Source organism: Eretmochelys imbricata, chromosome 11 (genome assembly GCF_965152235.1).
Source record: "Eretmochelys imbricata isolate rEreImb1 chromosome 11, rEreImb1.hap1, whole genome shotgun sequence".
NCBI classification, from domain to species: Eukaryota; Metazoa; Chordata; order Testudines; family Cheloniidae; genus Eretmochelys; species Eretmochelys imbricata.
Genome location: NC_135582.1, coordinates 45423532 through 45450165, shown reverse-complemented (window position 1 = coordinate 45450165; position 26634 = coordinate 45423532). Strand labels below are relative to the sequence as shown.

Here is a 26634-nt window from a genome sequence, read left to right as displayed (position 1 = left end):
CTTACTCATCTGTATGTCAGTCCTGCGGATTTTCCTCCAAATTAGATTTAAAATGAAGATTTTATATTTTGAAGACAAAATGTCGTTCCATACACCTGCCTTTATTGAAATGGTGCTTTACCATAGATGTATTATTCTTTGTAATTAGGAGGGATGAACAGCTTAACTAATTGGAGCTCACACTCGATGATAGAATTCCCTTCCTTTCTCTCAGACTGAGTCAATGCCATCTGTCTGTGCATTGCTGATATCATGTGCTAGCTGGGAATGTTCTCCTACTAGATAAAATGCAAATGAAAAATATGTCCCTTGGTGGATTAACATTAGTAAGTAATAATAATAATGTATGAGTAGCCACTGTGCTTACAGTAACTACAAAACATGCATTCGTTACTCTTTGGATTTTGAGTATATGTCTGACTGACTCTTAAATACACAAAAACTCAAACATGTTAAATACCAAATTGGGGGCCTGATCCTGAGCCCACTGTTACTACATAAGTGAATAAAGTGACTCTCCAGTATAAGTGTATGTAGGACGAAGATCAGGAACTAGATTATTAAGACTGGTAAATGAATTTTATACATCTACTTTGTGTCGCTTGGTCTAGATAAAAATCATTTTATAACAGTTTATTTCATACAGCCATAGTGTACAAGATCTTATAAAAGCAGAAGTCTTTAATCTGTGAAGGTACATGAAGTTTGTGGGAGGATCCCCCATTTTAAAAAAGCATTTAAATTCTGTTATGTTCTTCCATTTTAGATTTTTTGTATTACTTATACATTGTTAGAATTTTTTATTTCAAAATTAAATTTTAGTTCTAATAATGTCTTTTATAAGGTACCATAAATATATTTTAAGCAGTCTTATTATAATTATAATAGCACATCATAAACAGAAATGGTTCATTCATGTCTCTTGTGGGCTATCCCTTAAAAAATTTTAAAGTTATATAGTTTAGTAAATAGGCAAAAAACATTTTAGCAGTTGTAAATAAATCAGAGAATTATATAAGATTCAAGGAAAAATAACTCTGAAACAATAAAAAAAAGTAGTGGAATTCAACAAAATATTCAATGTGCTAATCTCACTGAATATATAGGGCAAGTTGTTATATAGGGAACCAAACAGGATTGTACAAAGCCCCAAATATGTTTTATAACAGAGCATTTAAAATGAACCCAAAGCAACACTGAAAAAGTAAAAATAAATATATAAATAAAACCATAACAGGCCTAGACAATTAGATGCCATGGTACTGAGCACTATTTACAAAATAAATTGATATTATAATATAGTATGCATGATTTTTGTGCATATTTAAATTATATTAACATAAATTGTTTCTGGTTGAACCAAAACTGAATATTTTTTGTTTTTCTCACTTAAACAAAAATATTTTGGGTAAAACAAATCATTTTGTTTGAGTTGAAATTAATTTTTTTTCATTTTGTTTTGTTTTTCAGGTGTGGTTTATCCTTTAAAAAATTAATCTAGCTAAGATTCAAAATGAAACATTGCTTTAAAACAAAGTCAAAATGTGTCATTTAGAAAATGTTGAAATGAACCATTTCAACTATTTCAGTTCCTCCACCCCCCATTTTGGATATGGTTAAAACTATTTGCCGACTTCTCAGATTGTTTTGGTCACCCTAAAACTGCATTTTTTTGGCAAATAAACTATGGATCTGAAAAATTTCACCAAAATTCCAGCACTGACACAACATTAAGCCTCAATCCTTCAAAGAGTTATGAACATCTTTACACACTGTTAGTCCCATTGAAGACAATCAGACTACTCACTGTGTATAAAATTAAGCACTTGTGTAGCTCTTCGCAGTATTAGGGCCTTAAATGTTACCTTCCTTATTATACAACTAATACACTGCCTGCAACTGCAATAATATTCTGATTATGTAACACATAATGCTTGTTTTCTCTAGAATGAACTTTATACAAAAATTTATTCTTATTAGGGAACCTGCTGTCTGGAGAAAATCTCCCCGAGTATCCCCAAACAAATGGATTAAGAGGTTGTTCCACATTTATTAAAGTACCTTTCCTGTTAAGTAACTAATTTTTGTCTCTCCCATGAGTGGTTGCCAAAGACTAGTTCTGAGTATAATGATAATGTCCTACCTTTAAAAAACTAGGGTGATACAAACTAAATCAAATTTTGTAGGGGAAAGTCACAATGGGTGAAATTCATCCAAGCCTTGGTAGACTATTTATCCAGGAACTGTATGAAACTCATGTCCCTCAACATATGGGCAGGTCATGGGATTTACAGCACCTCCATGGCCACTACTTCAGCCTTTGAATTGGAATATCAGACAAAATTCCTCTGCATACTTCATATGGGTGAAATTCTGGCCCAGCTGATGTCAATGAAAGTTTTGGGGCCAGGATTTAACCCTAAGCAAGTATCCACTGGCTCCTACCTTGACCAAAACATCCCTTTCTGTGCTAGCTGACTCATAGATCACCTTCAACATGCAGGAAGTGCAAAGCATCCCTTATACAATCGTTCTCCTTATTCCCTCCATGCCCACATGGCTTAAGTGGTATGTAGGGCTTTATGCTGGCCTTAGGCAATTAAGCAAATTTTTCTCATTACAAGAATGCTTATATTACAGGTATATTTTCAAGGATTTATGTGTAATATTGTTTCATGTTCATTCAGCAAGATTTTTCCACTACTGAAAAGAAACATTGACTTATAGTTTTACCTGCTGAGGAACGGAGGGCACAAAGATTCCTTTATGATCTATAGTGTTTTTAATCCCCAGGAGAAGCTCTAAATGTTCCTGTTGTAGTTAGTTTGTCTTAGCAGCCATTTAACAATTTTAAAATGTGATCCAGTGTTTCTTATTGAAAAATATGCTAATTTTCTTACAGCTCAGAGAGTCATTTAAAGATCTGAAAAAGAAATTCAACAACCTAAAATTTAACTATACCAAGAAAACAGAAAAAGCTCGAAATTTGAAAGTTCTTAAGATACAGATTCAGCAGGTTGAAGTGTATGCTGAAAAAATGCAGGTAATAACATTAGAAGTTATGGGCTTGATGTAGATGTTACTGGGGTGAAATCGTATGGCTTCTGTTAAGCAGGAGATCGGACTACATGATTTTGGCCTTCCAATCTATGAATAACAACATACAATGTGTACACCAGTTTCTGACATCATTTATACTGGTGTAAATATAGAGTTACTCCTATTTCTTCAAATCAGTGGAATCACTCCAGATTTGCACTGATATTACTGACATCAGATTCTTGACCTGTATGTTGAAATTAATTCTGTAGAAGTTAACAGAATATGCTTTAAAGAAATTAATTTGTTTTTAGCCAAAATGAGATGCTAAAATTCTTCCTTTGCTCTTTTTCTAGATACCATCTAGATCATTCTATTCAAGGGTATATAATAAGAGCCTATATTTTATAGAAAGATCTATTTCTTTTAAAGTTAAAAAGTTGTAAATGTTTAACTCAATTTACCTTTAGGGAGATGTGTGCTTTTTCCATTGACTGCAATAGGAGTTGTCCATGCCCATCTAAGGGTAGAGCCTTCTGCCTTTGCTTTTGAAAATGTATAGTATTCTTAACTGTAGTTTTTAGACAACAGGCTATGAAGGGAGGTTTGCAAATTTTTCCTACTATTCAATTTCTAAAAACATCCATGACCTTTCTGTCATCATTGTTAACAAGAGTGCACCTTTCAAAATAGATTCTGAGAAAGAAGATGGATAATTTAGAGAAGAAAGTTACTGGCTGTGTAATAAATCATCCTGATGGTAAAGCTGGTGTCCTCTTGGAGTCAGTCAACGAGTTACAGAAACAGCTGAGCAAATTTGGCAGAGTTGTGGAGGATTACAAGCAAAATTTGGATCTGATTGAGCATCTGCAGCAGATGATGGAAGAGGTATTAATAAAACCTGAAATCCACTCTGTAGCTCTGATATGGGGCCTGCAAAGGGAGATAAAAGCATACTCCTCTATAGTTCGACTTTGTGCCATTAATCCTCTTGGACCCATAAGTCCCTACACTGCCTTTGTGAAGACACCCTGGAGTTTTTGGGGGGATACATTTAACTCACCCACCTTTGCCTCTGGGGCCGCAACACAGCCCTTCTGTGGCTGCTGTTCCAACCAACAAGCTGGATTTACAGCTTCAGTTCCATACATCCTACCCTGGGCTCCTTGAACACTGGATCTGCATAAAGTAGGGTGATTTCTTTGTGATACTATTTCCCATCATTTCAAGGTAATTGGAGATGTAGCACTGTTCTGATTGGCTCAGAGGGACAGATCTCTCTATATCCTATTCAGAGAGACAATGGAGAGGTTACTCAAGGTAGTGATATTGCTCATATGCAATTGTCCCTTTTGTAATATGTTGATGCCACAGAATCAGGATGGAATTAAAACATAGGCACAGAGGCTGCTCTAGCTATAGGCAAGGTAGGCAGCTGCAAGGACAGCAGATTTCTGGGCAGTTGCGACCCCATGTGCCAAGTCGTAATGCCATGTGCTCAAATTTCACCCACCACCCATCCGTCATGACTGAGGGGCAGTCAAGCCAAATTTGAGTGGTGAGGGGGGATGGCACATTAAAGTGTTGTGTAGGGCGGCAGAGTGTCTTGAGTGGCCTCTGCATGGGCACTGTAAGTCCATTCCTAGAACCAGCTCCTGGAGTCACAAAATCAGAACTCAACCTTCATTTTAAAAAAAAACCTTGCTTGTAGGCATCATGGATGCAAAGAAAAGCTTGAAATTGTGACTGGTTTGTAACTGATGCCTGTCTAAGTTTGCAGAGAGCCTGAAACATTAGCTCCAAGAGCTCTGAGATGCTTCATTTGTCTTACCTCTGAAACTTGCTGGCAACCCAAGAAGAGGAGGGGCCATGATTCCTGTACAGGACCACGGCATGGGTTTGGGACCATTGGGGAGTCCCTGTGGGTTGTGCTTTGGGCCCTGGATTGATTGAGTTTGGCCATTAATGTATTGGTTGGCTTGTTTTCATGTGTATAGCCTGTAAGCAGCAACTGCAACCTAAGAAAAATATTTTAGTTAGAAAGAGCAAAACGGACTTCACTGCTGATATGTTTAGCATCTAAAAAGAGCTGTACCTCAGCTGAAAATCAGAATTTCCCCAAGATCGATCTCCTAAACGTTCAGATAAACAGAATTAGTAAGGCCATCTCCAGTAGCACCATCCAGTGACTTCCAGCAGTATTACATCTGTCACTTAATAAATTGACTTGTCTTGTTCTGATGGAAAACAGTAAATTGTCAGTGTGTCCTACGTATCTTAGTTTCGTTAATGCTATTTGTCCACTCCCTGCTTCATGTAAGAACAAGGTTTCCATCAATAAGTGTTAATCACAGTGACTCGGACTATTCTGAAACATACATTTGATTATGTTTTCCACAATGTATTCCAGTGCACAACAAAAAGCGATGCATGTTGGATATTAGGAAAAACTTTTTCACTAGGAGGGTGGTGAAACACTGGAATGCGTTGCCTAGGGAGGTGGTGGAATCTCCTTCCTTAGAAGTTTTTAAGGTCAGGCTTGACAAAGCCCTGGCTGGGATGATTTAATTGGGGATCGGTCCTGCTTTTGAGCAGGGGGTTGGACTAGATGACCTCCTGAGGTCCCTTCCAACCCTGATATTCTATGATTCTATGTTCCCCAAATCAACATGACCTTTACCTGCCGGTCACTGTGTACTGTCTGTGGTTTGTACAGCTGCAAAATGAAATCTTGTTTAAAGATTCAAATCTGTGGTGGTTAAAACAGAATACTTTAAATTTCTAAATCAGCTAAATATATGATTTCCTCCCCCCCATCCACACTCTCTTGTGTAGGTGCTTCTGCTGTGAATCAAGCACATTCCTATCATCATGGTCATTTATTTTTAGCAATAAAGCTGTTTCAGTTCTTCATTCTAATTTAAATACATGACTAATAGCTTTCCTTCATGACAGATCAAAATGTTAATCCTTGGACAAAACAATTTCCCCACTGCCAATAAACACTCCCAAAATCCAGTTCATCCCTGAGGAGGTGAATAATTTGGCAGCAATTGTGCAATTACATTTGTTTAATCCCCCCACCCCCTGGAAAAAGATGGGATTTCCCAATGCTAAACTTTGAAGAATGATTTTATTCTGAAAAACTGTTTTGTAACTATTCTGTTTTACTGAACTGTAAAAATAGCACCATCTCACTCAACAGATTTTTGACTCATGTATGCAGAGTCATCAGTTCTGATCTTAATGACAAAAAAAATGAGTGAACTTTACTCCTTCTAGCTTTGCAGAGCCAACGTAGCTAAGACTGAGTGAGCACCAGATTCTGTTCCACTTTGTGCATCACTCTAAATTGTTCACTGAGGATGTGCTCTAAAGCCCGCTGAGCCCAATAGAAAGACCCTCAAAGATTTCCGTGGTCGTTAGATCAAGTTGTAATTTCCAGTGAGTTAAATCTATGCAACCTCATAGAAGACATTGGGTTTCACAGATGTAACTGAAGTCATAGTTTGAAGTCCATTGAGTTATAACAGGTGTAACTGAGGGTTTGATTTGTCCTGCAGAATCTCTACTGATGCATAAGAGCACAGACTTGGTTCCCAGCCCAAACTGAGGTTCGAAAGGTAGTAACTAAAAAATAATATCATTTTGCTTGTAAAGAGAGTGCATTTGTATGGAGTCCAATGCAACTTAACAGAAAATTCATCAACTCTTGATTGTAGGAATAATATTGCAAATGAGTTATCATTCATCAGGTTATGCTATCACCACATATTTTCTGAACATTATTTGTGTCACTTCTCATCTTTACTGCTGTTATTCAAAGACACATAAGAATAGGACAAACCTACTGCACCAAAAGCTCTTATTGTTAATATTTGTTTAGTTTTTATAAAGTTTTGTTGTATCCATTACTTAAATGCCATGGTTTTTCCCTCTCTAATACATGCCAGTGTCGGTTTTGGTATGAAGAAGCAAATGCTACAGTCGTTAGAGTTGGGAAGTATTCTGCAGAGTGTAAAACGAAGGAAGCAGTGGCAATTCTCTATAAGCAGTTCTATAAATTTATCAAGCCTATGGTGCTTCAACAAGAGGAAAGAATTCAGCAGATTACTGACCTTGCTAAACACATATATGGTAAGGACTCCTTTAAGCTGCCTAGCGATTGTGCTGTTAACCAAATGCAAATTGAATAGTTTGGGACAGGAGAAAGCACGGGACTGTTTAATTCCTACATTTATTTATTTTTAAAAGAAAATCCCACAAGGTTAAAATCAAATGCTTTTTTAAGTATTGACTGGGCACTTGTTTCTAGAAGTATCCAATTATCTAGAAGCCACCAATGCTGATGCCCTGGAGGGAACAAAGTATAAATACTCTGAGGTGTGCATGGGCCAGTGGACCACATGAGCCCCTTCCGTTCAGCCCTTTGCTCAAGCAATTGCCCTTCTTGTCCTTCCCCACTTAACCCAAAGGAGATGGGGAGCCTTAAAGTAGCCAAAACTGCTGTTCCTCACACTGGCTAGAGAAAGCCCCCCACCTTTAAGGTAGTGCGGAACACAATGTTCTGAGGCTGAGAAATATGAGATGTTGCAGAACTAAGGGTTAAAAAACATAAATCAGAATTTAAGTTCTGAAAAGTTCATTGGGCATTTGCTTTTCCATCTGCACTCTGAGTTACCCTGAAGTCTAAATTAAATGTCCTTGAAGTTTTTATGAGATTAGAATTAAGACTTTATGGTTAACTGTGTTTTGTAACTGGAAAATCTATGAAGTATTTCATAGCTATAGATCTTTGAGCTGAATGCATATTTTACATTAACACTCTTTATAACTAGGGGTATTTGATTATTGCCTTATAAATGTCATGTACATAACTGTATGCAGTGTTGGTATAGCCATGTCCATCCTAGGATATTAGAGAGAGAAGCTTGACTCTTTCACCAACAGAAGTTGGTCCAGTAAAAGATATTTACCACACCCATCTTCTCTCTCTGATGTAGTAGCTGGCAGATTGCTCTGTAGGTGTTATATTGACAGAAGGGAAGATTGTGGTTTAACCACAGACCTGATGTCAGAAGATCTGAATTCTCTTCCTGTCTCTCCCAGTGACTTTCTAGTTACTTTATCTAACAGTCTCTAACTGGAGGAAACTGTGAAAGCCCCTCAGAAAATCTGGCTAGTACAGAATGCAGCTGCCCTCTGCTTAATGTTGTGGGCTAGATAGAACATATCACACCTGTGCTCAATTATTTACATAATTTATAAAACTTGATTAAGTGCCCATGAAAGCTCAAGAAATTCATAACTAATTTTGGTAGTCACAGAACTGAGGGCCACATTTTTCAGAGTACAAATTGTGTATACATACCAGTTTATGCAAATGAAACCTGTATTTGCACAGCTGCATGTAGAAGTGCAGGTTGTGCATATGCAAATGGCTGCACACGTACGAACTGAGTGCACAGAATCAGAAGGTCATTTAAAATTAGGTGCTGAGTTCCTTATAAATTCAGTGCTATTAACTTACAACCCAATTTGTCAGAAAATATCTTTAGTGTAGTATCTCCAAGAAGGCTGGGGAACCTAACTGCATAATTGGCCAACATACCCAGAAGAAAAGGACAGCCCAGGGTACAAGCCCTGAACCCAACAAAATAAACACTGGGGCAGGTTTATGTATGGAGAACAACGACTAATGATGTCATTCATTTCTCCAGTCCTTGCTTAGTTAAGCCACCTAATCATCTGCCATGTAGCCTGTGGGTTAGTGTTAAAGCCCTGTCACTAAAGGGAGCTCATGCTGTGTCACCCCCTCCTGGGAAAAGAGGCATTCCCAGTCCTGGGCTGCTTAGTGAAAACTGATAAGCCAAATGGTGAGATTACAATTTTAATGTACACTTAGATACTCCCTAACTTACACTCTTTTCAGTGTTGAAAATTATGTGTGGAGGGGCCAGTAGCTGCTGTCTGTCTGCCATGCTCACCATTTTAAGCCTAACTACTGTAGAATACGGTGTGGGGACAGACTCCTCTTGAGCCAGAAATGCTGCTGGGGGTTCCTTCACATTCTGTACACCCTTATATTGGGAAATGCCTCCTCATCCCCTTAACTGTTTTTCCCCCCCTGCCTGGGAGGTCAGCATAATTTTTGGACTGAAAAACCCCTTTTAAGTCTCCCCTGGCTGAATAAAAGAGCTGTTAGCCCTAGAGAGACTTGTAGGGTCCACTTTCCCTTTAAAATCATTTGTCAGCTGGTCAGTGACATTGTTTAGTCAGGGAGGAACTGACCCAAAAGACTTGGATAGATTGTGAGGGTCAGTAACCAGAAAGCTTTAAGTTAGGAGGGACTTCACCCTATACTGTAAAACTAATGGAACAAAACAGAACCTACAGAAAAGTGCAATTATTTGTCTGATATAATATTGTATTGATTTCATTGTTGTGCTGTTTGTTTTTCTGTCTGCAGGTTTTGAAGAAGGAAGGAAACATATTGAGAGAACAATAACAAGACACAAAGAAGTTCTTGATTCTGTTGATGAATTGTGTATCTCTTTAAGAGAACTTGAAGAACAGATTGTGGTAATTTCATTTTATTTGGGAATATATCATGACAGATTTAAAATAGCTTATATAATGCTAGTATTTTGATAAATATTTTGTATTAAGAAACTGTAGTGAGACAATTTGAGGAAGACAGTGTACTTCTTAATGACACAGACTTTTACAGCAAAACAGGCTCTTTCTTACCAGTTATTCTTCCATTACAGCACAGACATAATGCCGTGTCTAATCCTCCTGGCCTTTTAAACACTCCTTGTACTCCCTTCTCACTGCAATTAGAGCCCTCCAGCAACCTTTTGAGGAGGAAATTCACAGTTCAAGTACTTCTTCTCCTGTTTCCACTTCCTTTGATGTCACAAGACTTTGGTGCCTTACTTCTGGGAATGTCAAACAGCCAGTCTTGGCTTCTCTCCACTCGCCACGAAAAATTGCTGTCAAATTGTGTTAAAAGGAGTAATTTCAGTTTAGAAAACAGAATCATAAAATAAATGCTAAAGCAGAATAATAGTATTTCTAACCTAACACTCTGATAAACATATATATTTATGCATAACCATTTAGTTACAATATATTGATTAAGCAGGAATTATGGAATTGCAGTAGCCGCTCCATAGTTAAGAATGAAGCTAGATTCCTATTAAAAGCCCAATTTTCCCCCAAAGAAACTAAACCCTCAAAAATTGCACATATTAAATCATATCTCATGATGAAAATTTTCTTGGAAGTTTAGAGAAGTTTGAAGTTAAGGCACTTAAAACATTTCCCTGTTGTTGACTTTTTGAGCAATTTCTTAACTTTTAAAATTTCATACCTTTGCTTCCAGATTTGTTTTGCTTTGTTGGCCTTGCTGAAGAGTCTTTGTAATTCCCCTTACTGATCCTGGCCCCCTGAATTTAAAAGATACATCATATAAATGTGCTTATGATGGGGTATCACCTCGGGCTGGTCGTCACTACGGGGAGATCAACACTGCTGCAATCGATGCAGCAGGGGTTGATTTAGCTGGTCTAGTGAAGACCTGCTAAATCAATGGCAGAGCGCTCTCCAGTCGACCCTGGTACTCCAGTTCTCCAAGAAAATTAAGGTAAGTCGACGGGAGAGCGTCTCCCGTTGATGCAGTGCAGTGAAGACACCGCAGTAAGTCAACTTAAGTTACGTTGATTCCCGCTGCATTATTCACATATTTGGAGTAGAGTAAATTAGGTTGACTTACCCCAGTAGTGAAGACAAGCGCACTGAGGTAGGCAGAGTTGGGATTAACTAGAAATTTGTTAGCCAATGTATAAAGAAGAGGCATACAAAGTACGGGCAGAGGCCCTGAGGGAAAGAAACAGCATTTTCCTTCCCCAGATCCAGACCACAAATTAAGAGCAAATGAGAAACTTATATTTTGTCTTTTTTGAATCAGGCTGAAGAGAGCCCCGGCTCTGATTTCTTATAAATGTAGCTGGGTGGTAAAATGCTCTGTTCTGTTCAAATTTGCATGTATCCTAAATCTTGTTTCATGTTTCCTTGTCTTCTCACCCTATCCCATTACCTGGGCTACAACTTAAGCCTTACTTATGCAGAGCTATTTCCATATGTAAACAGAGGAATGATTAAAGATATGTTACAATTTTCATAATTATTAATTGGTCTGCTATAGACTTCAGTCATGGCTGTGGAAGTGGGGGAACATGGAGGAACAAGAGTCAAGGAGAGCGGGGTCAGGGGGACAGGAAGTGTAGGGGATGGTTGAGCTCTGCCAAGGCATGGAGTTGGGATCTGTGGAGGAGGCAGATGGAGAAGGTGGGCAAGAAACTGTCATGGCATAAAGGATGAAGGGGGAAAATGAGGGTAAGGGAAAGAGGTGCAGGGAATTAGAGGAGGCACAGAGGACTGGGGACATAAAAAGGCAGAAGCTTTAATCCATGTAAACGCCAAGCTATTGATCTAGGACTTTAAGTTCTTAAAGATTTAAGGCCCTAGTTCTCATTTACACTAACACCTTTTTGCAGTATAAAGGAATGTAAATGAGATTTAGATCTGTCAATGTAGATAAGTCTTCCCCTCTAAAGCCTTCTGTGATGGCCTTGCTAAAGTCTTTAGGACAGGAACTCACTTTAATGGGCCTTATAGGATCTGTCAGAGCAGTTCTCCATTCCTGAAGGTTGTAAGTGTCAACTCAATTTAAATTGGATCCTTTGAATGAGAAATGGGATTTTAAAATCCTAGCAATTTTTTTTTTTTTATTTCTTGCATCTATTTTTGCAAATTTTAGGGGACAATATTGAGGTTGTGTGGGTGACCAAGAGTGGTGAAAAGATTATGTGGCAGTGGGAAACCAGCTGGATCCTGTAACTATTCCTTTCCAGATGTTCTGACAGTTGTGCTTTTGAAAGGTATAGAATGGTTGTAAAAGAAAGTGTAATATTGTTTCTCAGTGTTAGCTTGACCCAAGTGACATGAAGCTTCTAGCATAGCTCTTTTTAACAAAGAGTTTTTTGGCAAATACATTTTATATCTGAGTAATTCACTCACTTCCCATGCTGACTGCTTGTTTCCCTGGCATATTTATCTTTGGCTTTTCTTTGGGTTTTTTCCCAGAGCTAGGGCAGTGGGCCAGATAGCTGCCTGTCCCCTCTACTCCTCCTATAACTTAATATTCCCTCTGAGGCTGTGTTCAGATGTCTAAACCTTTTAATTATGATGTTTGGACATTGTTGTCATTGTGTATTATTAGTGAGTTAATAATTTTCCAAGTTAAAGCATATTTGCCTCAGCTCATTATTCCTTGTCTCTTGACAAGGAAGTCTTTTAGTTTTCCTCCTAATTTGCATATGGGCATTTCAAAGGGAGTTGGGCTATTTCAAATAACTATTTTGATCATGGATAAGGAGAAGTGATATGTACAAGTAACTTGCCTTCTCTGTATATATTTCAAAAGACAGTTAATTCCTCCTAGGTATCCCTCCTTTGTATCTGGATATCTTTCAAAATGTGCCTTGGCGATGTTTGAGCAAACATCCATTTTAGAATGAAACTCATTAGATGATAATAGTGTCTTCACCACATGAAATTTCTTTGTTTCGACTGCTTTGTGAACTTAGTCTATCGCTTTTAAACACAGTCCTAACTTTTTAATGCATTTATAAATTATTTATATTTTCTCTTTTCTCACACTATTATGGAGGACATGGACTGAGAGTTTGAGTGATTATTTGATGGGCAGTCCTTTTTGTTTTCTTATGTGTTTTCATGTAAAAACTAGGCACCCAGTGCATAGGACGAGAACCTATTACCTGTAGGCACTTTGTTTTCTAAAAATGAATACATTAATAAAATAATAACTGTCAAGGTTCCTTCCCCACTCTGAACTCTAGGGTACAGATGTGGGGACCTGCATGAAAACCTCCTAAGCTCACTTTTACCAGCTTAGGTTAAAACTTCCCCAAGGTACAAATTAATTTTACCCTTTGCCCTTGGAATTTCCACTGCCACCACCAAACTTTAACTGGGTTTACTGGGAAACGTAGTTTGGACACGTCTTTCCCCCCAAATCCTCCCAGCCCTTGCACCCCACTTCCTGGGGAAGGTTTGGTAAAAATCCTCACCAATTTGCATAGGTGACCACAGACCCAAACCCTTGGATCTTAGAACAATGAAAAAGCATTCAGTTTTCTTACAAGAAGACTTTTAATAGAAGTAAAGGAATCACCTCTGTAAAATCAGGATGGTAGATACCTTACAGGGTAATTAGATTCAAAATATAGAGAATCCCTCTACGCAAAACCTTAAGTTACAAAAAAGACACACAGACAGGGATAGTCATTCTATTCAGCACAGTTCTTTTCTCAGCCATTTAAAAAAATCATAATCTAACACATACCTAGCTAGATTACTTACTAAAAGTTCTAAGACTCCATTCCTGTTTTGTCCCTGGCAAAAGCAGCATACAGACAGACACAGACCCTTTGTTTTTCTCCCTCCTCCCAGCTTTTGAAAGTATCTTGTCTCCTTATTGGTCACTTTGGTCAGGTGCCAGCGAGGTTACCTTTAGCTTCTTAACCCTTTACAGGTGAGAGGATTTTTCCTCTGGCCAGGAGGGATTTTAAAGGGGTTTACCCTTCCCTTTATATTTATGACCATAACAAATGCACATCAAGTCAGATGCTCAGCTAGGGACCATCAAATGCTCTTAACTGATCATTGTAACCTTTTATTTTGATAACACTCTTAGAATGTTCAGAGAAATAAGTTCTAACCAGTCAAAAGGAATAGTACCAGAGGTGAAATTTGTTTGAAAGAGAGAGAAAGAGAGGATTATTCCTCAACCTGTACTCTTCACCAAATGGAAGATATTCCTTTCCTGAGATGTGTTGTGTTCTCAAAGATTAAACTAATACTTGTATAGTCCATTCACAATATGTCTGACTGGCTTTCACCTGCATCTTTTAATGAATAAGTCATTCAGTAAAGTGTCTGAATATATACACAGTGTTCTCAGCCAAAAGGATTGATTCCTTTTTAATCTTTTTTTTAAAAAGCAATAAAATCACACACACACACACACACACACACACACCAAGGTCACCTTACACTGTCAAAGGTAATCTGACATGGCTGTCGAATATTAAAAGAAAAATCACTTTGGGTTTTTTTCAAGGGAAATATAAAAGATTGTTTCTGGAAAAATGAACTGGCTTCTAGGAAGAGCACTGCAGTGCACTCTAGAGCAGTTTTCTACATGTGATGATATTCTTAGTTGAATGGAAAAATGATAAGGCAGCATTTTTGCTAGAGAGACTTATTCAGGACTGTAACTTTACTCCACTCAGCTGAAGTGATAAGTATAAAACTGTAACTATAGAGTTTCTGGCTTTCCTTGGTTTGCAGCATGTTGGTGTCCTTTGAAGCTAAAGTCTAGATTTCTGTCTTACCAATTCCTAAAGAATTTATGCTGCCTTAAGAAAATACAGTATGGTAGGTTGAATTTATGCTCTGCACATGCCTATTTATAAGAGTTTGTGCAGTCTTCCAAGAGGTATTCAGATGACAAAATATTCTAGAAATGCAAATCAGTCAGCCAAAATAAAATGATACATCATCAATGTAAAATTTCTGTGTAATATGGGCCCAGACAGTAGGGAGAAAGTTAGTTTCCCAAGCCAAACAGATCATCTATGTGGCTGTTGCTTTAGAGAAAGAGAGAACTTTCTCCTCTCCATCCTCTAGACTTTTAGAATCATATTGCACTTCTTGGAGATTCTCTAATGGCACCTTCCTTTCCAGAACAAGCTCCTCAAAGTCTATACGCACGTTTTAGTTATCCACTCTTTCTAAAGGTTCCACTTCTATAATATTTTATGTTCCCTTTGCTGCCCCTGTTTCTGGGAACAGTCTCCTTGAAGTTTCCCAGCTTCCTTGCCAAACAGGTCAGCTCTCCAGACAGTTCCATATACTGTTTTCAGTTTCCCTACCCTAGAAAAGCTTCTATCACCTTTGCTCCATACATATCCTGGATATTGTGTAAGATGGACAAATCAGACTTTGCCTAATAGGTCTGCTATAACCAATTTATACTGTACGGTAATAGATTGTAGTATATATTTCAAATGTTTACTTTACCACCATGTACAGGATGTTAGTGTAACACACAGTCAACTATTACCTTGTAGTGCTCTGTCCCTGAAGTTTCTCTTTATATAACAGGAAGATGCATTAAAAGAAAAAACACCTGATACAGCTGGTTTTGTTGAGGAGTCAGTCACTATACCAAGAAAACAAGAAAGAAACAGGCAGGAGACATATAAGGAAGTTACCAAAGCAAAGCGAGAGGTTAGTAAAGTTTTCTGCACTGGAACTTTGTGTAAACTAAAATTTTTGGTGCATTGCTAAAAGGTCTGTACTTTATCGCTTTGAATGGCTGGAAGCTTCCCTCAACATGGGCATGATCAGTGTAGTTCTTCCCCATCCCTTCACTTTCCATTTTCTCCTCTTCCTCCCCTTACCTGCTGTCCAACTCGCTCTGCTCCCTTCTTCCTTTCCTTTGTTCCTCTTCTCTTCTCAACCACTGTGCAGTAGTGAGACTGTCACATCCTCTTCAGTGGAATTGTAATATCCAATTTTAGTCAGCTGATCCCTCTTCTCCATTTCTATTCCTTGCCACTCCCATCCCCATCTGTTTCTTCTTACTCCTCTCCCTATTTTCCATGGGACTGTATCTGCAGGATTCTACCTTCCCATGAGTAGAGTCTCACTCTGCCCTGTCTGTTTACAATACCGTAAGGCTCATGGCAATAATATTAGGGGGGTTCCTCTTATATTATGATACTAAAGGTACTCTTTTAGTTCCCTACTCTTAATATTCCCCGATATCCTCACATTCTTATTTCTCCTAACAGACAATGTAATAAATTATTGCAGATATAAATATTTCACTCATAACTCAGGCTAGATTTGAACCAGATTGAAAGTTGAAAGACTAGTGCTTTTATCTATCAAAATGTTTGGGTACTGGAGACCTAAATGATTTATGTTGCTTTAATTTCTTTTCCTTGTAGGTAGAGTCAGATACACTCACTGAAAGTCCAGAAATCAGAATTAAAACGGAAAATAACAGTATGTTTCTCACTGCCCATCTTAAAAAGGTATCTGTGGTTCATTCTGACATTTAATTTTTAAAAATCAAAACGTAAGCAAATTCTCCCTGTGACGTTCCCCTCTGGTGTTGTCTGGACCACTGATCTGCTAGGCCACTCCAATCCTTGACTCTGGAGCCAGCCTTACCTTCCTCTGCGGTGAGAACCCCCACTCCTAGGCTGTTCACGCACAGCCTCTGGCATGTAAGCTGCTCCCACCTACTTGCAAGCGAATGACACTAGCCAATATCTCCGGTCTCAGAAACAACCCTAGGAACCTCCATCTTGCAGTGTCCAGTTATGCCCACTGGACGCTGCAAGCTTAATTTAACAAAGAAATTTATATGTACCAGCCATGTACTCAGGGGGAGTCTCTGACACACTGCAAACCGAATGCACTGCTTCAGGTAGAATAAACAAACAGGTTTATTAACTATAAATGTAGATTTAAGTGATTATAAGTCAACGCATAGCAAGTCAGATTTGGTCAAATGAAATAAAAGCAAAATGCATTCTAAGCTGATCTTAATATTTCAGTGTCCTTACAAACTTAGATGCTTCTCACCAGAGGCTGGCTCTTCAGCCAGGCTCTCCCCTTTGATCAGTGGTTCAGTCGCTTGGTTGTAGTGATGTCTGTAGATGTAGGCGGAAGAGAGCGAGCATGGCAAAATGTCTCTCCCTTTTATCATGTCCTTTCTTTCCTCTTGGCTCCCTCCTTCCGCCCCTTCAGAGTCAGGTGAGCATTACCTCATTGCAATCCCAAACTGTCCAAGGGAGGGGGTGACTCCCTCCAGGATCTAACAGATTCTTTTGTTGCTGCCTGAGCAAGTGTCCATTGTTCCTGTGAGGCTGGGCTGGGTTTGTCGCATCCATGCCCTGCCGAGGTGTGAACTGCCTCTTTGTTCTTGGAGAGTTTTTGCATGGGCTTGCTTTAAGCCATGAGGTTACATTTTAAGCCTCATAACTATATACATGAAATTATAACCTTACCATAACATTACTGTAACAATTACTATAACATCACTATAACAACCATGCTCAGTGCATTATGAGCCTTCCAAAGACACCCAACATGACAAACTTTGCATTGGATACCACACAATCATTTTATAAAGATGAACATGGGGGTGTAGGGTTTTCCCCCGAGGTACAGCCTGTCACACTGCCCTAGTCTCAAAAGTCCTAGTAGGACTTCTGCCCTACAATTGAGTAATTAACAGAGGATGCTGAAACGCTGACAGACTGATCTTTAGGATCAGTTTCTGCTCTGTTACATTGATGTAAGTCCAGAGTAATTCCAGTAAGTCAGAGGAGTTACTCCAGATTTGTGTCAGTGTAAATGATAGCAGAGCAGGCTTCTAATGAAAATGTGATGAAACACAATTACAGCTGTCAGCAGTTCAGCATGGTGACAAGTCATACATAATCTGTGGTGCAATTGGTACAAGGCTCTTTATCAAATATGCAACAACACTAAATCAGCCTGCTCTTCATGCTCACCTGAAAACAGTTCAGTCACCTTTTTATTGTCTGAGTTACATGCCGTAGAGATCAGAAATAAATAACCAAATAATACTGTGCATGCTGATGATAATGCATGATGGAACCAAGTAGGACTGACTCAAAGAATTACAATACATGCTCACGCATCTTAATGGGCTAAATTGTTTTTACTCAGTGGACATACTGAAATTGCATACGAAAACTCCCAAATTGTTAGTGCCTAAATATGGGACTTAGTGGGACAAGCAATACAAGAGAAATATTTAAATTACTGGTATTAATTTCTTTACTATAAAGAACAGATTGGAACCTCAGGATCCTGATTCATCTAAGTACATGTAAATAAAGCACCATAATAATGTGAAATATTCCTCAGGGTGGGAGGTGGTAAATTCAAGTAAAATTTAAAAAAAAAAAAAAAGAAGAAGAAAACCAGGATAGCTGATAATGGATAATGTTTAAGATTTCTGTTTGGCAATCTGACAATATGGATGAAGAATGCTACAAGCTAACTTGTGTGAAGTCTTGGTGCAACACAGCTAACAATAAGCTCTGTTTGTTTAAAAACAAAAGGCTTCCTTTCTGCTGATGAACTGGAAATAAGCTTAATTAACATACTGTGTGTTACTCCCCTTCCAATACCAAGTGTTGCCTGGGCTCCCTTTTTTAATTACAGGGTGAAATAGGGACTCAATTGAAATCGGTGGGAGGTTTTGCTATAGACATCAGTAGAGCTAGGATTTCACCTAAAGTTTTGGGACTCAGTTCCATTCAGTTATTTCAGTATTAGTATTCAGCCTTCCAAATAATGCTCTTGGTCCTTTGCTGTGGCATACACACCTTCGTACTTCCTCAATCCTGGGTCTGTTGCACACCAGGCCCAAATCGCCACTATAAATTAGAGCAGCCTCAAGGATGCTCAAATTTACTCCAGTTGCCAGTCAACCCATCTACCAGCCATTACAGCAGCTGGAGATTGCTGGGGTTCAGGAAAGCCCAATATACACCCTCTTTTCTGATGCTACACAGCCTTTTAGGCTAACTGCTGTATGCCACTGAAAGATTCTCTTTGTTGGTGTGGCCTTTCCATGGTAGGCTATATCTACTTTGGGGTCACTTCATATAGATGGAGTGGAACAAAGCAGCCTTACTATGGTGAAGGACCTGGGCCATTGATTTCATTCAGAGCTTGGAGACTAGCTGTTTAGAAATTACTTAGCCCTATCATTTTAAAATATGCCTGCTCAGGCTTTAATATTCTTCCAGGAGGTTCTCACTCTGGTCTAATAAATACAGTTAGTCTAACTTTGCTATTGAAGTACTACATAGAGTACATAGAATCTGATCTTGGTCTCTGGAACCCAGATACAGCCTCAGGGCTTAATGATGTGCAAGGCTGGGCAGGACTGAAGCTGAAACAGGTATATGTGACAATATCAGAAGGTCAAATGAGTTTGATATGTCCAGTTAGCAATTAATCACCACTCTAATAAACAATTGACAATATCTCCAACCCTAACATCTTGGCTAGATGTAGTTGTCTTGATTAGATCTGAGTGAATAGCAGGGGCAATCCATTCACATACTTTTCAGCAAATTAAGAACTGAAATTTTTATTTGCCATGTTCACACCCATTTTCTATTCTCTTTTAAATGATACTTGTGAGGTGAGAGTTCATCAAATGGTGGATGTTTATAGAAAATGAATTCCAAGCCCACTTCATTTCATGACCAAATTAATCATTTCAGGCAGAATAAAAGCAGTAGAACTCCTGCTTTTTCCAGTCAGTTCACCAAAAGAGACTGATGTGTCTGTGTAGTGAATCACCACAGCCTTCAACTTCATGTGCTCATTTGTTAGTGACAATATGTGTGGTGGATGGAGATAGGTGACAGAAAATTGGAGACCTATACATTCAATTAATACACTTGGCTGATTGATGAAATATTTTGTACAGAGCTTAACAGCAGCACTGGACAACAAGAAAGGGATTGTGCTCTCAAAATACCTTCCTGGAGCTTTGGTTCAAATGTACTTTATTGGGATGGATGGGTATGTGATTGCACCTTTCACAGTTGCCATTGTACAAAGTCCTGGCCAGATCCAGGCACAGAAGCAATTAAATAAACCAGACTAGGGCTTACCTACACTTGAAACGCTACAGTGGCACAGATTCATTGTAAACACCTACCTACACCAACAGGAGCTCTCCTTCAATTGGCATAGGTAATCTACCTCCCCGAGAGGCAGCAGCTAGGTCAACGGAAGAGTTCTTCTGTCAACCTAGTGCTGTCTACACAGGGACTAAGGTCAGCTTAACTATGTCACTCAAGGGTGTGGATTTTCTAATCCGACCTAATTTTCAAGTGTAGACCAGGCCTACATCCATGCTGGTTTGCAGCTGCAATTGTGCAATCATGTGCCATGTGCAACTACTTTATGTGAATATGATTAGAGAAAATTCATCTATATTTGGACCTGAGCTTATAATATTAAAATAATAGTAATGTTTTTGCTCCCAGTAATGATTCAGGCAAGGTCTGAGTCAACTGACCAGAAAACAAAAAGATTTAAAATGTTCTAAAAATTCCTTAAACCTGCTGTTCTAGCTCCTAAACCCACAAACTGCAACCAGCCACTTTCTTCCCAAGAGAATCAAAGGCCCCAGTAACTTTACTATAATAAAGAAGGAATGGTACAGTCAAACTCATGCAGGAAATAGATACTATACTATGTTACTATGGTGACCACTCACAAAGCAGTAGCAGATTAACAAACACCCATGTAAACACAGGGCACAGGGAATCTACTGGCTGACACCTGTTCACACAAAAGCCTGTACATTGATATTAGGTGCTATATCAATAAAAATATAAAGTGTTCAGATTGTATTTCCTTTCAGACTGTATGCATGCTGTTTGGAGCTCCTGTTACCTAACTGCAAATTTTCTGCTAGTGATTCTTTGCCACATGAATTTCTTCCTGCTTCCCAGAGTGGATTAAGTTTAATAAGAAGTAATATTCCAAATATTTTTACTAACTTGTGTATGAAAATATGGATGTGCGCTACAGTAACTTGTTCTCTCTTTTTGTTCTATTTTTAAGGAAGAGACGAGACTGGCTGATATTTCAGTTGTCTGCCCAGCTGGTGAGGATTTTGTTTCACAGGATATGGCGCTGTCTCCTTCTGCCAAAGAGGATAATTTACAGACTGAGCTCCTGGCAGAAGAAATGCCCTCCAGGGAAGAATATAAATGTATATCACCTGATGATATCTCTTTGCCCTTGCTTTCTGAGATGCCTGAATCCTACCTCCTACATTCTGAAGCTGATCTGGAAGAGCAGCCCTGCTGTAGTTCTCATAGTCTGCATGTCAGCTCCTATAGCTTGCAAATGCAGATAAACACTGGCAGTAAAAGAATGATTGATAAGTCTGATCTCTTAACACCTGTTGCTTATGCTGACACTTCAAATCATAGAAGGGAAACCACATCAGATGAGTTAGAGAGATTTTTCCCATCTACCATAGATCACTATGCAAAATTTGGAGTGGAATCTCCTTTGACTTGTAGTTCACCAGAAATACCTGAAAACATTACTGCTTCCTGCACAATACATGCAAAGCCTGCATATAGCATGATGAGTGACGTGTGTGAGACACATATACAACACAATGAAGCTCACCGAAGCATGACAGAAACACAAGAACAATTGCATGACATTAATAACTTTACTAAAACCCAAGATAGGCTGCATGCTTTGCCTGTTGCATTCTCGGGTCTCATGTTTCAATCAGACGCCACCAGAAGCTGTCAAAGGCAGATGGTCCCCCAAGAAGAGATTAAAAGTGCATCAGAAAAGAAAAGCATGGTCAGCCTATCTGGACAGGCGCCTAACTTCTCCAAACTGCTGTCCAATGTAACCGTCATGGAAGGTTCTCCGGTGACTTTGGAAGTAGAAGTAGCAGGATTTCCCGAGCCTTCACTGACATGGTGGGTAGCTTATAATGAGAAAAACTAAAATATACCTATTGAAATACACATTGCACTATGTATAACTGTGTGTACTAATCTGAAAATTAGAGAGCATTGCTTGTTATCCATATCACTCCACACTTCTGCATGGTTCCATTTGCAAAGAAAATTTTGTTTTCAACTAACCCACTTGAAATAATATCGCTGCTGTCAACTCTATGAATAATCAGAGCAGAAAACATTTATTTTCAAATGCGAACACATCAAACACTTTTTTCTGTTATATTATTTTTCAGTATAACATTCCACTTTTTAAAATGATTAAGAAAGAAAATTCCCCCTTCAGAGCCAACTTACTGTAGGTGAATTCCTTATCAGTGTGCCTGCTACTTGCAAGCATCCCCTTTTCCCAAAAAATGGAGAGACTGAATGCAAATAAGCCTATACACTAGGAAGTCCAGTTTTTCACTGAATATTCGCTCTGTCTGCTGCACATTTCCTATGCACAATTTTTAACAATCAAAAGTAGGTTGTTTTTATTACATTTGTAAGAACTTTTATCAGTGAGAAATATAAATATGTCTTCAGAGTAAAAAAATCTTTTGATAAATCCTTTACTAAAGATTGTAAGAGAGTGATGGAGGGTCCAGAAGATTTCACAATAAAGTAATCTTTAGAACTTTATGTGCTGGTTTATTTTAATAAAACCTAACTCTAAATTCCCTTGCTATATCATCCACTTATTTTCTCCAAATTCCCATAGAGAACCTCTGTTTTAATTTGCTAATGGGGGTCCATGCACCTGGAGCTATTTTAGTCCAAGTTTTTGCAATACCTAGCACTACAATGGAAAGCAGAGACCGATAGAGAAACATTTTTCCATTTGCAAAGAGAGAGAGTGTTTACCACGTACCATAAACTATCACATACCAAGTACAATTTATTTTTGGAAGTCTTAATAATCTGAATTTTTCCCTGAAGAATTGCAAAACACATCAAATACTGAAACACTCAGTACATTCTGCCTATATCGGTAACACAGTCATCAGTTTTTAATCCCTGTCTCCTACACTTTGAAAAGGTATTGCTGATGTCTTTACAATTCAGTTTTTAAACATTGATTCACACACAAAAGAATATGTTGCTGGGGTTTTTACTTGTTTTTCAAAATAAACTTTAAGTTGAACATTTCTTAAGCCACAATTTTATGAAAATAGTGAAAGTGGATTTTTTTACAATAAAATGTCAGTCCAGAATCATTGTATCCAATTTTGATTGCGCAGATTTATATATTTTAACAGACATATAACAGGAATGGCAGTTTTGCATGTTGGCAATGTTAAATGTAGTATATGTAGAAACTACAGAATCAGACAATTAGGGCCTACCTTACAGAAAGTAAATCAGCAGTACCACCATTGAAATCAGTGGGCCAGATCTTCTGGTGGTGTAAATTGGCATAGGTCCCTGAAGTCAGTGAAGCTACACTAATTTTCACTAGCTCAGAACCTGGCCCAATTGAATTACACCAGCTTTACACTGGTATAAGTGAGAGGAACACCAGCCTCATATGTTCTCTTTCTGTTTTCTCTGGCTGAAATTTCTATGTATGTGTCTCTGTCTTATCTATCTAAGGTACTTACATCCTCACCATAGTTATCTGGGTGCCTCACTGTCTTTAATATTCTTATCCCAATTTTACAGGAGGGGAACTGAGACACACAGAGACTAAAGCCCAGATCCTCAAAGGTGCCTGACTTCCATTGATTTCTTTGGACTAGGTATTTAAATGCTTCTGAGGATGTGGGCCTAAGTGACTTGCCCAAGTTCACGCAGGAATCTGAGCAGGGAATTTAACCTGGGTCTCCCAAGTCCTTATCCAGTGGCTTAGCCACCAAACCATCCTTCCTTGGAGGACTTGCGTGACGCTTTGGGCATCATTTAAGACTCACTTCAGCCTTTACAAGGCTTTCATGATGCATAGGATCTTCTACAGGCCCTTTAGACATAGGTGAATTTAACCCTTTTTTAGCAAGGTTTTATTTAAAAATAAAACCAAAAATTCTCAAACAGGAAACCTAGCACCCAATCTTGCAAGCTGGTCTCTGCAGAACCCCATTGCCGCCAATAAGGCGACATAGTAGTGTCAGCCTGTAAAAGCGCAGGTCACAGGATCAGGGCTCCCATTTGTATCTTTTCTAACATTACACAACATGATAGCTCTTTTGTGTCTCTCATTTAAATATAACTGGTATAAATGGGGGGAATTGGGGAGTGGCCACTAGCAATTACTGTTACTGCTAACATTATTGTAGAGGTTGTCTGAAATCAGCAAATTCTGCTTCAGCAAACACTGATGTAAATCTGACCTGAAAACTGACTCTCTGCTTCAGGTACAAGAAGGGCCAGAAATTGACTGCAGATGAGCACTTAAAGCTTTTACAAAAGGAGACAAAGCATGCTTTGTTCATTCAGAAGGTGTGTGATGCAGATGCTGGCCTCTATGTTGTTCGGGCTAAAAATTCTATCGGCACTATCTCATCAAGTGCCATCCTCCATGTGAAAGGTAACAAGCCACCTATCACAAGAATAGACTGGACAATGCTGTGTGTTATCTATATTAGTGTATCACTAATGTACTGGCTATTCACATAGTAAATGTGATACTGACAGCACCGGGACTTAATTCTCACAGACTGAGGCAACAATAAATCAGTTATCTTCCACTGCACCTTTCACAAACTGTACCAATCTGCTTCTGTGTCACACTGGATGTTTTGTTAATGCCACTGCTTCATGAGATGTTCATCTTCCTTTAGCATATTAATGTTTAGTTTAAAATTTAGTTGGGATGATGGACACAGTTTTGCACTCTAAAACAAGATGTCTTAGACTTAATAAAAAATCTTACAAATTGTGCTGTTTGTAGAGATCATGTGTCAAAGCGCATCCAGGAACATGGTGCTCAAATCAATGCATATAGCATGATGCTTATTATATCAAAATGTGTTGTTTCTGGTGACATTTTTCTCATGTACACTTTAAATGTCTCTTGGTATGGTGTAGCTACTCAAACCCATACAGTACATCATTGTAATATTCATAGCTGCACTGGCATATACCAGATGGCTACCTTTTGGTTTAAATACAAGGGCTCTGCTTAATAAAATGTGCCTTGTTTGAGTGACTTTAAAGCAAGGGGATGGAGCCTCAGCTACTGTAAATTCTCATAGTTCCACTGAAGTCAGTGAAGCTTTGCTAACCTTCTCCAGCTGAGGCTCTGTCCCCTTGTTGTCAGTGATGGTTAAGTAAGAGAAGTAGCCCCTGTTTTTACAATATTCCCATGACAACCAGATCTTTTCAAAGTAAGACTTTTTCAATATACTTAGCTATCCTATATACCCACTGCCTCCATATATGGCATAATTCTTATGATTCTTTTTTCTCTTATAAAATGTTAAATGGAAGATATAGATGTTTTATACTTCCACCTGTTAACATGAAAAGGGACAGATAATCTTCTATGCATTGGACCTTGAGCTCATTTTTAATTCCTTTTTAATAAATTGTTTTCAAAGAGATCAAGGGATATACTCAAAGGGTTGGCTAGTGTGTGCAGTAGGATAAACGATAAAACGAAAAGGAAGGATTTTTCTGTGAGTTTTCACTTAACTACTGCAATGAGAAATGAGCTGCAACTTTAAAGCTGTAACATTCAAAAGAGGAATTTGCTTGCATATGTTACATTTCACTTCTGATAACGACAAGCAAAATATTGTTTTATTATAAACATAGTTGTGTCAGTGTAATAGCTTTGATTCAAAGAATAATTTATTTAAGGTTTTTGACAAAGGCAAGAAAAATAATTATGCCACTGGAAGACTTTGCCCATAATTTATTAGCCTACTTAATGGGTGAGATATTCAATTTATTAATTCCTGCTATTTCTTATGAAACTTAGGCACATCTATCCACACACTAAAAGCAGTAGGTGAACATTTGAATGTTTTTCTTTTATCCTTAATTTACTGCTTTCACATAATAAATTTGCTTGTGTGGGAAATTTATAAGGGGTGGAGGGAGACTTACAATCTCTTACAAAATTTACATTCTTGACTGTACAACATAATCTGAACAGAATCTATATTTCAAATACCAGGGGGCCAATGAAGCCAGAGATAAACATTTGGATTTTTGGCCCAGTGGCTGCAATTCTATTAAAATCTTGTAACTTTGAAACAGGAGATGTCCTCAAGACAACATACCCTAGCAGCATGGAAAGGGGGAGCTGGCAGGATGGGGGAAGACAACATACTATGAATAGAATTTATATTACCCCTAAGTCCAGCCATATCATGTAAATGTTGTTTCATAAAGATTCTTCTAAGTAAGCAAGCCATACCCTTTAGTACTTTTCAGGAAATGTAGCTTTCATTTTATAATAAACTAATTTAATAATCACTAACCCCTTGAATGTTTGAATTTTTACAGAAGAAAAAATCAGTTTTGTATTTGTTTCCATGTGATTATATCCATGTTCATTGCTAAAAAACAACCACGTTGAGAATCCAACTTGCATGTGCATTATAATAAGCACTGAGATAAAACAAACCAAAGTGTCCCTCCAACATGATGTAATGCATTTCACATTTCGCCTGTTGTTGAAATATCAGTGCCTGACTCCCTGATCTCCATTTACAATAAACAGAATTCTGGAGGCCAGCAGAAAGCCAGCAGTTTTGCAATCACTACATGAAAAGGTGCTGTGTCTCATTCAGCGCCAGTTCTTTTAGCACTTTTTATCATACTGGTTTAGATTGAATTATTGCATTGCTGAGTGGATTCTAAAGTCAAAACCCCACCAAGAGGGTAATTTGACTTTCACCATGAATTTTCCCCACAGACTGAAACCCATGGGCTTATTTTTGTACCA

At 38.3% G+C, this 26634-nt stretch overlaps 1 protein-coding gene across 1 annotated transcript in view; it reads left to right on the top strand.

The window, feature by feature from the left end:
- Positions 1 to 25020, top strand: part of CCDC141 (coiled-coil domain containing 141) — a 141765-nt gene extending 116745 nt beyond the window's left edge. Inside the window, exons 18-25 of the mRNA XM_077830395.1 lie at positions 2903 to 3043; positions 3733 to 3927; positions 6993 to 7176; positions 9509 to 9621; positions 15295 to 15420; positions 16146 to 16232; positions 20833 to 21719; positions 24095 to 25020. Of these exons, the coding sequence (XP_077686521.1) occupies positions 2903 to 3043; positions 3733 to 3927; positions 6993 to 7176; positions 9509 to 9621; positions 15295 to 15420; positions 16146 to 16232; positions 20833 to 21719; positions 24095 to 24356 (1995 nt within the window). The 3' untranslated portion in view covers positions 24357 to 25020. The remainder of the gene's footprint in view (positions 1 to 2902; positions 3044 to 3732; positions 3928 to 6992; positions 7177 to 9508; positions 9622 to 15294; positions 15421 to 16145; positions 16233 to 20832; positions 21720 to 24094) is intronic.
- The last annotated feature ends 1614 nt before the right edge of the window (positions 25021 to 26634 follow it).